This window comes from Neomonachus schauinslandi, chromosome 7 (genome assembly GCF_002201575.2).
Source record: "Neomonachus schauinslandi chromosome 7, ASM220157v2, whole genome shotgun sequence".
NCBI classification, from domain to species: Eukaryota; Metazoa; Chordata; class Mammalia; order Carnivora; family Phocidae; genus Neomonachus; species Neomonachus schauinslandi.
The window spans coordinates 100,916,777-100,932,558 of record NC_058409.1 but is presented as its reverse complement, the minus strand read 5'-3'; the positions used below and the strand labels follow the sequence as shown (position 1 = coordinate 100,932,558).

Genomic DNA, 15,782 nt, shown 5'->3' with positions numbered 1-15,782 from the left:
TTATTAGACTAAGGAAATCTTGTACAGTTTAGTCCAAAATGAGTCTGAGTAATATATTAGAGGTAATAAACTTCTGGTTTTCTGCCCATCCTTTTCAGTCACCAAGTTTCTATTTACTATCATATGGCCAGCATACTTCCAATTAAATATATTCCAGATTAGCCTTCTTATCTTTCTTAAAATTACTCTTACTCTTGTCCATGGCACTACAGATCCTCTTGGTTCTAATAAACATAATATTTTTGTGTCAGTTGTCAATTAGCAAAATGTTACTGGTTTTTTTTCCCCTTAAAAATAACTCCAGGGGCGCTTGGATGGTGCAGTTAGTTGAGCATCCGACTCTTGGTTTCAGTTGGGGTCATGATCTCAGGGTCTCGAGATCAGGCCCCGCGTTGGGTTCCTCAGGGAGTCTGCTTAAGATTCTCTCTCTGGCCTGGGTGGCTCAGTCGGTTAAGCAGCTGCTTTAGGCCCAGGTCATGACCTTGGGGTCCTGGGATCGAGCCCCATGTCAGGCTCCCTGCTCAGCGGGGAGCCTGCTTCTGCCCCTCCCCCCTGCTCATGCTTGCTCTCAGTCTCTCTCTCTCTCTCTCTCTCTTTTTCTCTCTGTCTTAAATAAATAAATAAAATCTTAAAAAGAAAAAAAAGATTCTCTCTCCGTCTCTGCCCCTCCCGCTTGTACTCTCTTCCTTCAATAATAACTGATCTTTTATTTATCCAGAAGGGGAATAATGGGAGATAGACTGGTTTGGATCATTAAAAGACATTAGCAGTTTGAAATTGGTTTTAATCCTTTATCTGACTTTTAACATCTCTGATGGTGGTAGGATTGACTTAAATTTGACACAAGGAAGGGGAATAGAGTTCTTAAAATCTTAGCCAAACTCTTGGTAGCCTTTATTCTTGTCACATTGGTTCTAAACCTTCTGTAAAAGGGAGCCTTTTATGTCAGTTGTTATATGCATAACGAATTTGTTTTATTTTGAATTATTATAACTGGGTTGTTACTAAAATTGCAGAGTACTTAGGGCCAATTACAGAGCTAAAAGCAGCTATACAATAAAGACTCTAATCTAGATCATTGGTTTTCAAGTGGGATGATTTGGTTTCCAGGGACATTTGGCAGTGTCTGGAGACACTTTGATTGGCATGACTGGAATGGTACTCTTGGCATCTAGTGGCCAAGAATGCTCTAAACCTCCTACAATGCATAAGACAGCCCTCACAACAAAGAATTACCTAGTCCAGAATATCAGTAGTGCCAAGACTGAAAAACCCTGAGTAGGTGATTCATTTAGGGACATCCAATATTGATCTGACCCCTTCTCAACAACTTAGATTATACTAAGAAAGGACTTCAAGTTAAAAAATACAAGTCAGCCAAAAAATTAAAAATATATAACCCATAATCCCACCACCTAAATATACCAATGTAAACATCTGGAATGTATTCTTTCAGAAATTTTTTTGTCTATGTATTTACCAAATTTTTATTGAGGTCCTCCCTGGGCCACTGTGCCAAGAACTGGGAATAGAGCAGTGAACCAAACAAAACCCCTGTTTGTGTAGCTCACCCACAAATACTTGTTTTTTTCTGTATTTAATAGGATCTTATATATGTACATCATCCGATCTGACTCACGTTAAGCTTGTTTCTCAAATTCAAAATAAAGCCAAAAGATTTTTCACCAGCCCTTGCTTCTCTTTTCCCCTCAGAGATTACCTAAACAGATTGAAGAACGTAATGAAAGGCTAAAGGCAGAGATGTTAGGTAAGTTTGCTTCCCTTACTTTCCCATGACCCTAGTAGCTAGGAGGCAGGGGTGAGGGACAGCAAGATTTGGGATTTGCTGGAGGAGAACACAACAGTTAGAAATAGCTTTGGGGCCCATCGTTTGTTGTATGAGCCATAACAAGGTCTGAGCTGTCTTTGACTCCAGAAGGGTTAGAGTGGCTTCTCAAGAGAGGATGTCAGCTTTTGAAAAACTAAACTTCTATTTTGTTTTTCCTGAGAAATTTTCCTGCCTTCAAGAATGCAAACATGATTCAACCTGGGATCCCACTAACCTCTATTTCAGATCATGTATTACATGAAAACAGTTGAGTTTCTTCATTGAATAAACAACTTAAGTTTTTAATTTCATTAGAATACAGCTACTGCAAGTCAAAACCATGTCAGAACCAAGGGAATGTTTGTTTTGAAAATGGCCTTGAGAGTCCCATTAGTGTTTGAGAAGACACAAGAGGGCAGCAATTAGGAGTAAATAGTGAGGGGACAGAAGACTGAGTGGAGCTCGGGGAGGATGGACTAATGGTTTAGTTCTCGTACCTGCCAAAGCATGTTATAGTTGGAATCAGAGAAGCCCCCCATGAATAGTCTGCTTGACTAAGGGGAGTAAAGGTTCTTGGACAGACACCTGCCCAGTATATTGTGCTCATAACCTGATACTTCCCTGCTCAAGATCTGTTTTGTATTCTTCCTTAATGAGTATTTTCTAAATCCACCATGTGAACTGAATTTAATATATTGCAATCACATGGGCCTAAAGGAAAAAATCTTAAAATAAATTGAGCTTGGCCATTTGAACATATTTTCCAAAGGATCACTCTGCTCGCAGAGCTGACTGAGAAGAAGCCGTCTCCATGGGGCGCCTGGGTGGCTCAGTCGTTAAGTGTCTGCCTTCGGCTCAGGTCATGATTCCAGGGTCCTGGGATCGAGCCCCGCATCGGGCTCCCTGCTCCGTGGGAAGCCTGTTTCTCCCTCTCCCACTCCCCCTGCTTGTGTTCCCTCTCTCGCTGTGTCTCTCTCTGTCAAACAAATAAATCTTTAAATCTTTAAAAAAAAAAAATGTAAACAGTCCACAACCCTCTGGCCCCTGCTGAGAACTGTTTTTAGAGTTGGGGAGACTTCTGGAGCCTTCCCCAGTTTTTCCAAAAGACACTCTTTCCCTAATTTACATATTTAAATTTGACACTATGTTTGAGCAGAAAAATTATTTTGGAGGTGCTCTTTCTTCAAAGAAGAGGGAAAAGAGCATTTTCCACCTATTCTAACAATGACTTTTGTTTTAGAAAAAAGATAGTATGTGTACTTAGCTGAGCTGTATTTCATGCTGAAAGAGATGATGTCGGGCTGGCCATGGTGGACTTGGAGAAGACCCTTAGGCGTTGTGCTCTGGGTCCATTTTTTTGAGCCAATATGAAACCCTAAAGGGATGGATATAAACTGAATCTTGCAGCCATTGTCAATTCCAGATGGAATTAAAACTTCATTTCTCCTTGCCTGGCTGCCTCAGTCACTCTAACTTCTCATGAGCTGAAGTTTCTGTCTCCAGGGCTTTGGGTTTTACTTATATTGGCCTCTTCGTTTGAAATACTCAAGTTGAATTTGTTCTCGGTTGCTTCTGTAATGAATTCTCCTCTCATCAGACTTAAACAGTTTAAGTTGTTTGGTAAATATTATGTCAGTTTGTTGTTACACAGAAACAGTATGAATGGCTAGACTCCTTTATCTTCTTCCTAAGTATAAAGATCACGAGTAAGATATTGCTTCTAGGTGTTCCCCACCATCAGAGAGCCTAAAAGGGAGAAACCACTCTCTATATGAAATCTCAGCCCCACAAAAGCTTTCTGGAGTTCTTCCCTCCCTGTTACAGATGACATAACTGTGCTTCATGTGCTGTGAGATCCTTGGAGGCTACTCACTCTGCAAAACAATGCCACCCCTTAAATGTTCTGAGCAAGCTTTTTGCAGCGGACTGCACGATTTTTAGTGCTGGTTTCCCTGGAAATGCTTGGCTTCTACTGAAATACCAGCAGTTAAAGATTTGAAAAACTGTTCAACACCATTTGTCATTGGCATTTACGAAGTTAGGTAATTATTTAACAAGGTGAGCTTTTATTTAGGTTTGTTCAACAATCTTTGACTTGCTTTTTCAAGTCAAGTAAGTTGACTTCCTTTTTGTTAGAGGAGCCCTGTAGTTGCCTCCATGGAAAAAAAAATCCCAACTGGAATAATGAAGGGGGTAGAACATACTAAACATACTTGCTCCTCCCTTTCTAGCCTATCATTTAGAAATATCATTAGAACAAGCGTGGAGACCCAGAGTGGCCATCAGTCATAGTGCTGCAGTCCTTGCTAATCACAGAGAACAAGCATGTTGGCTTCAGATTTGAGGAAATTGGTGAGCAACTGGTGTGTTTCCTTTTGTCCTTTTCTCTGGGAAGCTTAGCCTCATGGCCGTAATAATCCAGGAAATTTAAGGTTTAAAAGGACTTAGGGGGGGCGCCTGGGTGGCTCAGTTGGTTAAGCGACTGCCTTCGGCTCAGGTCATGATCCTGGAGTCCCTGGATCGAGTCCCGCATCGGGCTCCCTGCTCAGCGGGGGGTCTGCTTCTCCCTCTGACCCTCCCCCCTCTCATGTGCTCTCTCTCATTCTCTCTCTCTCTCAAATAAATAAATAAATAAAATCTTTAAAAAAATAAAAAATAAAAAAATAAATAAAAGGACTTAGGGTATGGTCATTGGTGCTGGACAGAGCACCCCAGGAGGCTGAGAGCTTTTTTAAGGGACTGGTAGTACTAGTTAGTGACCAATGCCCTATTTATTTGGCTTTGCTCAAATCTAGTGATTTTTCACTTTTTTTTTTAATAGGAGAACTTTTTATTTTTTTATTTTTTAAGATTTTATTTATTTATTGGAGAGAGAGAGAGACAGATAGCAAGAGAGGGCAGGAGCAGGAAGGAGAGGGAGAAGCAGGCTCCCCACTGAGCAGGGAGCCCGATGGCGGGGCTCGATCCCAGGGCCCCGGGATCACGACCCAGGCTGAAAGCAGGCGCTTAACCAAATGAGCCACCCAAGCGCCCCAGAGAACTTTTTAAAAAAATCTTACGTGATTACACCAAATTAGAACAGCTAGTAAAAAAGGCAAGAAAAAAAATTTTACATGAAACCACAACAGAGAAAACAAGGAGTGGTATTTTATTTGTATCAGTTCAAATATATAGCATTTATTATAATCAGAATAACCAGGCAAGTTTGAGGAACATAAAAATTTGAAATCGGATTTAGATGGTAGGCACAGCCTTATGAGTATCTGTATCTAATTTATTTCTGGTTTTGATTTCATTAAATTTTTGTCCACATAGGTAAACAGTAAAAACAGTTTCAAAGGTAAAACTGATGAGACATTTTCAGAATCCCTGAAGCTCCTCTGCTCAGCTGGAGGACACTGAGGGCAGATGTTTAGTGTATTGCTCTGCATTCAGGAGCATCTTGGGCAGCATGGCTGTTTAACCTTAAAGGGGAGACGGACGAGTGCCTTCCTGGGGTAGGTTCTATACACTGTGCGCGATGAGGTGAGCCTCATCCTGGCACTGAGATGAGCGCGAGGGCTGTGTACTTAGAGGCCAGATGATGATACTAATAGATCTCTGAATAAGCCTTGGTTGCAAATAGAAAAGAATGGGATGAAGACTTTTGTCATCATCGTTTGTAAATTGTGTTGTCCTATATCCTAGCCCAGCCATGAAATCTCAAACAAGTAGAATTGCTAAGAATCTGTACATGTGTGTTTGTAGTTCTTCCTTGATCTCTTGTCATCTTGTTGAATTGAACTGTGAGGTGGAAGATAAAGTTGTTTGCTTTCTCCAAAAAGTAACGTGGGCTATTTTCACATCACGTAAGAGAGACACTCCGCCCGGGGCAGCCTGTCCCGCCAATCACTAGAGACAGGTGTCCACAATTAGTTTTCAATATCAGGCTCCTGATCAAGATTCCACTGGCCAGCTACAAAAGCAAATTATCTTTTGGGGCTGGTTCGCAGAATGCATTGCTCAGACCAGCTTCACATGAGAACTCGTTCAGAATGCACGTTTTCAGGCTCCATGCCCATCCTACTAAATCAGAGGTCGGGGTGGAGCGCAGTGCTCTGAGTTCCGACAACCCCTCTAGATGTTTCTGGTGCACACTCGCGTTTATCCAGCGCTGTGTGGGTGTGTGACTGATGCGTGGGGGCCATGTGGAGGCAGCTCAGGAGAGGACCTAGAAGGGGGGATGGAGGGTGCATTGCAGGGATACGGCAAGGAGTGGTCAGCCACTCTGCTCTGAGAAGTTCCTCCTGAGCAGAAGCAGCATGTCACTGAGTTTTGCCTTTCCGTCCTTGTGCTGTAGCTGCAGCAGAGAAAAAAGAAAAAGACATTTCAGAATGCACGAGACTTGAGATCTCAGACAGCTCCCTATGGCCAGCCATTCCTTGCTATGTTCCATTTCTGGTGTTTATTTGGACAAGCTGTCACTGGAGAAATCGAGTCAGCTCACTGTAGGTTGTCACCATTTACCAAGTGGGTAGGGGCTACCACCCAGGTCCTCGGGTGGGGTTATATCCCAGTCGCTGGTGGAGCTTGTGTTCTAACCGTTCCATGAGATGCTGCTCTTCTTACCTTAACCAAGAGCTGCCAGGTTCCTGTCCTGACCTGGAAAACCTAGAGCCACCCCTTGAAACTCTCGGACTCCCTAAAAGGAACCAGAGACCGGGGGGACTGGGCATAGCCCAGTAATCCTTTCCTCTCCCGGACACCTGCACTGCTTCCTGCCTGGCTGCTCCAGCACACACCTGGGCCTTGTTCACCATCCGGCCCAGGTCTTCCCCTCATACCATCACCTCCTTACACCTTCTTGGAACATACTTCTGCTCTCCTGATTCCTGAAGTTTCTCCAGTGTTCATTCCTGACCACTAGCAACCTCATGAGCGCACATTTGTGAACTGATTTAAGAAAACCATCTTGTCTGATGCCATGATCAAGAACTACAGAAGGGAGCTTAGGAATAATTCATTCATTATCTTGGCAAAGATTGAACATATTCTTTTGCCTCTCCCTGTGCATTACATGCTTCTCTGCTCTGCATAGTACAGGGTTCTAGAATCAGCTCCCTTACCCAAGGTCACAAGAAAGTCGTGACATTGTCACTGACTCTTAAAACTGCTGAAGCCATACATGTGGATACCCTGGAAATCCAGGGTGGTTTTTTTTTTTTTCATATTTCTCTTCATGCGACGACCCTGCCTAATACTCATTAGAGACTATACATGCAGTGTTTTGTACTCCGGCCACATGAGTGCCTCTGAACCACTTCCTTGCTGCAGTTATTCCCTCAGGGAGTATCAGTGTGTAGATTCTCACTGCCCTACTCTATGCGTCCTTTCCTGGTTGTCACTCCTTCAGCTCCTCTCCGGAGAATCACTCCCGCTTCTTTGACAGTTCTTGGTAAGGCTTAGCTCGGCCTCCGCTCACCCAAGAGCTCATATAGGCATTTGATTTGGCTGTGAATTTTATCTTCCATATTCTGTGCTGTCTCTTGATAAGCCTTTTCCTCAGAGGAAAGCAAGAGGCCGCTTCTGTGGCTTAGCGCCTGCCTCATAAGAGGGAATGCCGTGTCAGGATTCCCTTGCATCCCACTGGGCCCAAACCCCAGGGATCTTAAGGACGTGAAAACAAATGGCATTCCTGGCTCCCCTCGGGGTAAATGGACACAATTAGTAGCTCCAAAGAGAAGTTACACATAATGAGTCCATTGGGTTGCTGTGATACAGTGTTGCTTGGAGGCATAGAAACTAGTATTTATCAGTTCTGGATCCAGTGACAAGGGTTGTTCTCTCGTCCAATAAACATTCTTGTCTGAGCACAAGCAGTTTTGGACTCTTCTCTTTGCCTGCAGTCTAGGCTAACAGAGGAGATCCTAAGTTAGGGACATGCTGACACATTCCGGCTGAGCGATGGTGCCGGATCTGCTGCAGGTGGAAATAAGGCAACCTAACTGAGTGCTGCCCAGATAGGGAAGGTGTAGAATTTGGCAGCCAGTGGAAAAGGTGGCAGATAGGCTAATTTGGCAAATGATTCTGTCTTAGGGACCAGGAGGCTGCATTAGTCTGTGCGCGTCCAACCCGACTCTAAACAGCAGCAGGAAAACTCAGTGTGATTGTGTACATATTTATGAGCATGACCTCTACTGAAGATGCTTCTCTGCTGTTATCATAACAAAAGATGAGTTTTCAGAAACCAAAAATTTGTTGGTTATACCGTAATGTTTTGCTCTGTTCCCTTATGTTCTCACTGGCCTTAGTCTGATTTCAGAGCTTTTTTTTTCTTTTTAAGGTCTTATTTTTTTATTAGTAGTACTTTTTTTAGGAGGTGGAGAGGGGCAGAGGGAGAGGGACAGAGAGAATCTTAAGCAGGCTCCACACCGAGGGCGGAGCCTGACGTGGGGCTCAATCTCATGACCCTGAGATCATGACCTGAGCCGAAATCAAGAGTCGGACGCTTAACGGACTGACTGAACCATCCGGGCGTCCCTTAAGATTTCATTTTTAAGTAATCTCTACACCCAGCATGGGGCTCGGACTGAGAACCCTGAGATCCAGTGGCGTGCTCTGCCGACTGAGCCAGCCAGGCGCCCCTCAGCGCTGCTCTACCCAGCATTAGACATTCAGATGTTTGTTCGGGGAATAAATGGCTTCTTTCCCATGACGTTGCACTCACTCCAGGGTCTCCTCTTCTGATTCATTCTTCCCTGTGGCACAGGAACCACAGACCTCTGGCCTGGCTCATAAGAACCCACCGGGATGTGCCCTTCCACCTGCCTTTGAGCCCACTGAACACACTGCCTGCCCTTGCCTGCCCTTGCCCGCCCTTCTTATGCATTTATTCACACCGTGTCTGCCTGCACGCCCACTCCCTCTGCCTCAGGTGGCTGCAGTCCTATCTGTCCTTGCCTGGTGATCCCAGTGCACACGCTTCCCCGAGAAGCTCTGCCGGATCTCCCGTCCTCCCTGCCCCCGGGCACGGAGTCCTCCTACGACCTCTCCTGGCACACTGTGTCTCCGCTTACCTCTGCACCTCTGGCTTCCGTGTGTAGGGCTGGTCTTCCCCATTGCATCGCAGCTTCTTCTGGGGCGGTGGCCGTCTCCGGTCCCTGCGTCCCCACCACACACAGCAAGATGCCACACACGAGAACTTAGGACCGTTGGTAACCTCAGGTCTTCCCTGGCACAGAGACTTTTTCACTGTGTGTCTTTAGTACGTGTCTCGGGCACTTCGGTCCGTTGTGTCATTGAGCAAGCAGAACTTCCTGTGTTCTGTTCTGTTCTGTTCTGTTCTGGAGATAAGAGAGTGAAACTATTGTGGAATGGTAAAAAGGCTGAGAACGGAAGGACAAAGACCCATAGCCTCGTGTGTAGGTTGGGTCGTCAGGGAAACCGAAGCCAGGATGGGATTCGAAGTACAAGAGACTGACTGGGGAAGCACCTGCAGGGGCGCCTGGGGCGGAGAGCCATCAGCTGCCTGTGGAGGAGAGACGGAAGTCTCACACAGCACCGCAGTGCTAAGAAAGTTCCAGCAAAGCCACTGAGGAGCCACCGTTGGCTGTCACAGTACCTGGTCTGCCCCTCCCGAGCTGGGTCACGGACGGGGACGCGCCGCCCGCAGTGAGAGAAGCACGTTTTCCTGAGTGCCATCCACAGAGTCAGTGCAGCGAAGAGTGGCGGGCAGGGTCTGCAGCCAGTCAGGTAGAGGGAAAAGCTGCCAAAGGCCCTCCCTGTCCCTCTCCGTCTGTGCCCCTGCGGCGCCCCGTCAGCCCCGGTCCCTCGAGCGCTGCGGCGTGCAGGCTGTCCTGGGACGCCTCCCTCAGCCGCTAGACTGAGCGCGTCGCAAAGGCCGAGAGCCAGCTTTACTCGGTAGCTCCCACTGTGCCCCAGAGTAGGGGCCGCCTCCGTGCACGGGGCGCCCCAGCCTCGGCCGCCACTCCCAGCGGCCCCTCGAACAGAGGCCCCTCGAACAGAGGCTCATGCGGGCGGCGCTGCTCCCTCCGGCAGCGCAAGGTGAAGACCGCTTGAGATGCAGTCTCACTTGGCTCACTCCGAAGAGCCAAGGCTTGTGCCATCAGTGACATTTTATTCGGCTTCCCGCCCTCCTTCGTCACCCCCAGGATAGACTGCCAGGGCTCTGGGGCACTCCCGCTTGCCCGAGGACGCCGCCTCCTCTCTGTGCTTGGTGTGGCCCCTCCCTGGGCGGCCGCCACCCGTGTGCAGGGATGGACTGCGCCCCGCACCTGTGTTCAGCTTAGGGTTGGGAAGCCTGCCTGCAGAATGGTCAGCCTGGGTTCTGGGAGCTCCCTCAGAATATGGTGAGCTTCTGGGAGCTAAATCTTAGACTGAGACCAAAAGTTCTTTCCATGAATTATGAGAAAATGCCTTGACATGTAAAGGTTATGTGTCTATAAGTTCTTTACCTGGGCTTTTCTTCAAGGTAGGAGGCCTCAGAGGGATAAAGCTGCTACACGTGGGAGGGCGGGAAGGAACCTGTAGCTCCGACGATTAGGGATTTCTTTCCCTTTGACCCTCATTCTCCTCTCCATTGGAAACAGACCTGCAAGAAAACAGTTCAGGAAGGGTCAAAACTGTGTATTCACCTATCCCAGCCAACATTTTCCAAAACACTCTTCGTTTCAAATATTCTAGCCCTTTGCCCCATAAGTCCCTGTAAATCTCTCAGAAGTCCTGAAAACTCCAGCTTGAGACATACAAACTCTGTGGCACTCATATGTATAGAATCGGCATAAAAATCCTTGGTTATACCATGTGTCTCAGTTTTGGCTAATGGACATGAACTCACCTGTGATTAATGCGTAAAGCCTGGATCCTAGGGAAAAGAGACTGGACTGTTGTGGTGGGCAGTGCTGTCAAATGAATAAGAGTCCCCCGTCTCCCGAGAAATGATGATTTTGGTGTAGAAGCTCAGGCTTTCCTTGAGTCTGAACCCAGGCTTGGTAGCAGTCTGTCGAGTGGGATCAGATTCAGCAGGAGGCTGCAGCTTTCCACCAAGAACAGACTCAGAGGGTCCCCTGCCCTCGGCGTCAGGCCCTGGGGCCTGGCAGGGTACTTTCACCCCCCGGGAGCAGCAGTCCGGCCATCACTCATCCCAGGGCTTGTGTCCTTGGTTGGCTCTGGCCAGTCTGGACAGGAAGCTTTGCTTTCCCAGAGGGCACCAGCAGGGCTCCCTCACAGTCGTCTCCAAAAGCACAGGCGTGGGGATGGGTAGCCCTGAAGTGACCACATTGCCGAGGGGACTAAAGGTTTCACAGTTTTAAAAGCAGGAGTTTCTTTAACTGCAGAGAGATGCTCTTTATGTTTTCTAGTCAGATAGTAAGGCAGGATCGGTTGGGTCTTCCTGCTTCTGTTTATTCCCCATATTTATCTGAATTTTCCCTTTTACATTGCAGGTAAACTAAAAGATCTTGGGAACTTGGTTCTTCGACCTTTTGGACTCTCTACCGAAAATTTCCAGATCAAACAGGATTCCTCTACTGGTTCCTACTCCATCAATTTTGTTCAAAATCCAAATAATAACAGATAACAAAGTTAACAGTAGCTTGTAAAGCTGGCTTGGAGATTGTGTGCTGCTTGCTATTAACAAGGGGGAAGGCCCTGCCAATATATAAATTAAAAGCATTTTATCTCAAAGACAGGCTGTCCACTGGGGCCCAGTTTTCCCTTTTCCCTCTTGTTTTCTGATCAGGGTGAAATGCACTTCTGATGTCATAAGCCTAATTTGATTCCCATTTTAAGGTGGTGTCTGCAGCTGTTGCCCTTGGTTCTGGCTGTCCTTGGCTTTGTCCGGGACGAAGCCTGCTTGTCAAAGCTGACCTCCCTGAGCTATACACGCGAGCCCAGCCAGAGCGTCCCCCGGCCCGAGCAGACCTGCCAGTCGGAGACTGCCCGAACATGATTCCTGGGGTTCCCGCCTGCTGTCCCCTGTCCCTGATGACTCACACCGCCCAGGCTGCCGGGCATGGGCTCCGGCGTCTCCTGGTTTCTTCTGTGGTAAATAAACGCTTTCTGTGACGGTCTGAGCTGGCTTGTGAATTTTGTCCCCATAATGACAGCTAAAGCAGAAGGCTTCTCTGGCTTCGGGAGCAGTATTGCTGAGTGTTACCGGAGTCCACAAGTCTGCCCAAAGTCTTAGTTGCCACCTCGAAGATGATCTTGAAGAAGTGACTGTTCTACCACGTGCTAGAACGCAGAAACTCCACCTCACAAACTGTCTTGGGCTTCTTCAGGTTTGTGCAGATCATTATAAAATGAGTGTTTTTGCCCAAGCATCAGTCTTAACAGTTTCAACCTAAAATAGCTTCCGTCAGGTATGGTGGTATGTAAATCCTGGAACAAACCGTCATCGTTTAGGCTACCTGAACCCAGAGGTTTCAAAGGTAGGTTTAGCATTTTTTTCCTAGTCATTGATGATTACTGGTGAAAAGCTTCCGGTTGCTCTGGTTGGAGTGTCAAAGGCAGTGACGTGCAGGTTTCACCTTTTTAGAAAGGAAGCGCAGGTCTCATCGTGTGAGTCACGTTGCGGTGGTCTCCTCCCAGCAGGAAGGGTGCGCCGCCGCTGTGATCCGTTCCTCGAAGCCCCTTCAAGAGTGTCGGTAGGTAGCGGAAGCATGTGCAGTCCTGACTCTGGTACGCTGAGCCTGTCTTCCAGATGGTGAAATGAAATTCTTCATGGAATTAACAAGGGGAAAGGAGAGGGAGAAGGAGTGTGGTTACTTTGGCTTTGCTATCTTGATGGTAAATCTGGCATCTGATACTCCAGAAAAAGAGTGTGTGTGCGCAATCACGGAAGGTGTACAGAGCCTCGGCGGTAAGCGCGTCCCGCGCGGAGGGCGGTGCCGGGGCGGCCCCTCCCAGCTCTTCCCCGCTCGGGACCCCTTCACGCTCAAGGGAGGCTTGAGAGTGTTTTGGTTTATGTGGATTATATCCACTGATGTTGACCAGATGAGAAATTAAAACAGGATTCTCTTAAAAATTTAGGTAACGTCTTTAAAAATAACAAATACATTTCCTATTAGTATAAATAATATTTTTAGAAAAACACCTCCCAAAACAAGAACATTTCAGAAAGAATGACATCATTCTACATTTTTGCAAATCCCTTTCATGTGTGGCTTGATAGAGTATAGCAAGATTCTTAGATCTGCTCCTGCACTCAGGTCGTCACAGTATCATGTCGTGGAGTCTGGCACATCCTGCACCGCGCCTACCCGTGACAGCAGGACAGTGTGAAAAGCAGATGCCTCCTTAGTATTGTCGCGAAAATAGCTTTGACCCCGTGGAGACCTGAAAGGGTCTCAAGAACTGCTGAGAAGCCTCAGACTACTTGTTTTCTTAATGTAAGCTCTACACCCAACCTGGGGCTTGAACTCTTGACCTCAAGAGCAAGAGTCACATGCTCTACAGACTGAGCCAGCCAGGCGCCCCTCAGACCACATTTTGAGAGCTACTTTGTCAGATTAAGACTTCCAGCTGAAAGTTTTTTGACTTTTTAATAGCTGAAACTCGGACAACGTTGGGGCGCTGACCCTCCCCAGGGAGTGGGGAAATAGCCGGGTTTGCCTCCATGCAGCCTGCCTTAAGACGCTACCCTTGCTGCGGGCTCTAGAGGTTTTGCTTCTCACGCCTTCCCCCTTGTCCTCTCCCTTCTCCTCCTCGACCTCCTCCACCACGACCTCCATTTCCACCACACTGAAATCTCACAGTGGGCCAAGTAATGCATCTGGAAAGGAAAGGAAGGGAATCTAACTAGATGTCAATTTTCTTAAGGCAAAGAGTGTTGTTTTGGGTATTTTTTTAATCAGCCACAGTTATTTCTCTACTTACAAATCTGGAAGAAAAAATAGATTCAAACCTTTTGAAAATGTTTGAGAATAGAATAGAAATGTTTGATATTGCATATGTTCTTATTCCAATAATATTGCAATGGATCAAAATAATTGTGGATCTCCTTCTAGAATTTCCTTGAAGACTGTAAGACACATTTTATTTAATTACTATGATCTACTATCCCCTATCTGCCTCCATGAGCTCCTAGAAGGTAAGGGCCATATTTATTTTCTTAATAGCACCAACACCTACTCCTCTACTTGAAACCTAATTGGCATTCTACAAGAAGTGTTCTCAGTGTGAATAATCATCACTATCCCGAAGTCTCCAGATTCTGTACCCTTTGGTCAGTCCCTGGTTTTTAAAATGTCTCCTTTGCTAACCATTATCTGTTATCTCAAGATAACTAGAAACTAGTCATTTTCCTCAAAATTTTAAGACCCAGCAAGTGATTGAAATGTCAGCTTAGGAGGTTTATGTGCTACTTTTCACCTTCCAAAGAATGTGGTAGGAGGCAGTGAAAGACAACAGCTTGGTTTCACCTAGCAAGGACCAGTGTATTGATCTGGACTTCCCTGTGTATTGCCCAGAACAGCCTCAGCACCCTGCAGTTTATGGTCCCAGTTAAATTTCTACAGTAGTGTTTTTATTTGAGTAGATGTGAGGTTCTGGCTAATTTAGAGGGTTCAGCTAGGATTTCTCAACAGTGAATCCAGTACTTGTACACATAAAGCCTAGACACTTTGTAAAAAGAATCACTTTAAACCAGTCGAGCCCATCATGTGCCGCCATGTAGAATGCCCTCAGAGGTTGAGCATTCAACCTGGCTAGTAAGCCTGTGTCTCCTGGTCTTTAAATTTTCGTTTTTGCATCTTAGATATATGCAAGGATTTGTCCTGAGACTTTCAGAAATCCCCACCTTGTCCTCTTGTTTCAGCCTCTCCACCTTCTTCCCAGATCACATTTCCGCTGAATCTTGTGTTCTCTGTATCTCCACACTGTGTCTTAAGCACCCCTCCAACTTTCACTTGAGCGACTTCTGTTCACCGGAGCCTCCTGCAGAGGGGTTCACCTGGGAAACTGGGACTATTTCTGCAACAAAGTCCTGCTCGTCTCGTGCTTTTTCTATGGGGAGTACACTGTGGATTAGTTCCTTTTCCTCACATCATGGATCTGAATTATGGTTAAATTCTATTCTTAAGATCCCCTTCTTTTTCTAAGAAATACTTTCCATACAGGTTTGCCTTGCATCACAAGCACTGCCCCTGGGTTCTTCCCCCGTATCCTTTTGCTCCTTGTCCCACCCCCCAGAATGCCATATCTTATTACAAGTTATTGTGCTTGTAGGAATAGAGACTATTACACCATGCTGAGATGTGGAGGCTGGGGAGTGGCCGAGCCTACTAGCTAATGACCTGAACATTGCCGCACGGGGCCTACATTTGAGCTTCAGTAAAATGTCAAGACCTCACACATTGGACCTTCAGAGTTGCTCAGGTATAATCAAAGGCATGAATGTTCGTTTAGTCTATAAATGACGAAAGTCCTATTTCCTGCAACATTTTGTGTCGTTGAAGGTAGGGACCTGCTTTTGGAAATACTGGGCTTGGTGATTATTTCTGGTGCTCCGTGGGTCCCTGAGCTGGCCTCTAAGACTGTTGCTGAATTACGTTTCACACGGCTCTCATGCTGGAATTCAGACTGATTCAGAAAGATCAGACAGGAACTTTGTGGAGGCATTTTACTCTCTGACTAGACTACTGCGGGATGGGAAACTGGCAGTAGGTATTAAATGCAAACCTGATTGGAAGATGTCTTTGCAGGGTTGTGTGTCTGATCCTAAGAGCCAACCAGACGTGCAGATCCTGTCTTTTACAACTGGTTTGGCCAAAGTTGGAATGTCAAAGGGGAAGGTATTGATAGGAGACGGAGGAGGAAGGGAACAGCTATGCAAGTGAATGGCTGCTTTAATCTCCTTAAGAAAGATCTTCAAAGGGAAGGGTCCAGTAACCCTCTAAAACCAGAGTGCCAATCTGAGAAACCGCCTAGGACAGGAAAAATCCATGACTTAAGC

At 46.4% G+C, this 15,782-nt stretch overlaps 1 protein-coding gene across 1 annotated transcript in view; it reads left to right on the top strand.

Moving 5' to 3' along the window:
* TTC1 (tetratricopeptide repeat domain 1) overlaps positions 1-11,893 on the top strand; it is a 49,812-nt gene extending 37,919 nt beyond the window's left edge. Inside the window, exons 7-8 of the mRNA XM_021697881.1 lie at positions 1,714-1,768; positions 11,272-11,893. Coding sequence (XP_021553556.1) covers positions 1,714-1,768; positions 11,272-11,405 — 189 coding nt within the window. The 3' untranslated portion in view covers positions 11,406-11,893. The remainder of the gene's footprint in view (positions 1-1,713; positions 1,769-11,271) is intronic.
* The last annotated feature ends 3,889 nt before the right edge of the window (positions 11,894-15,782 follow it).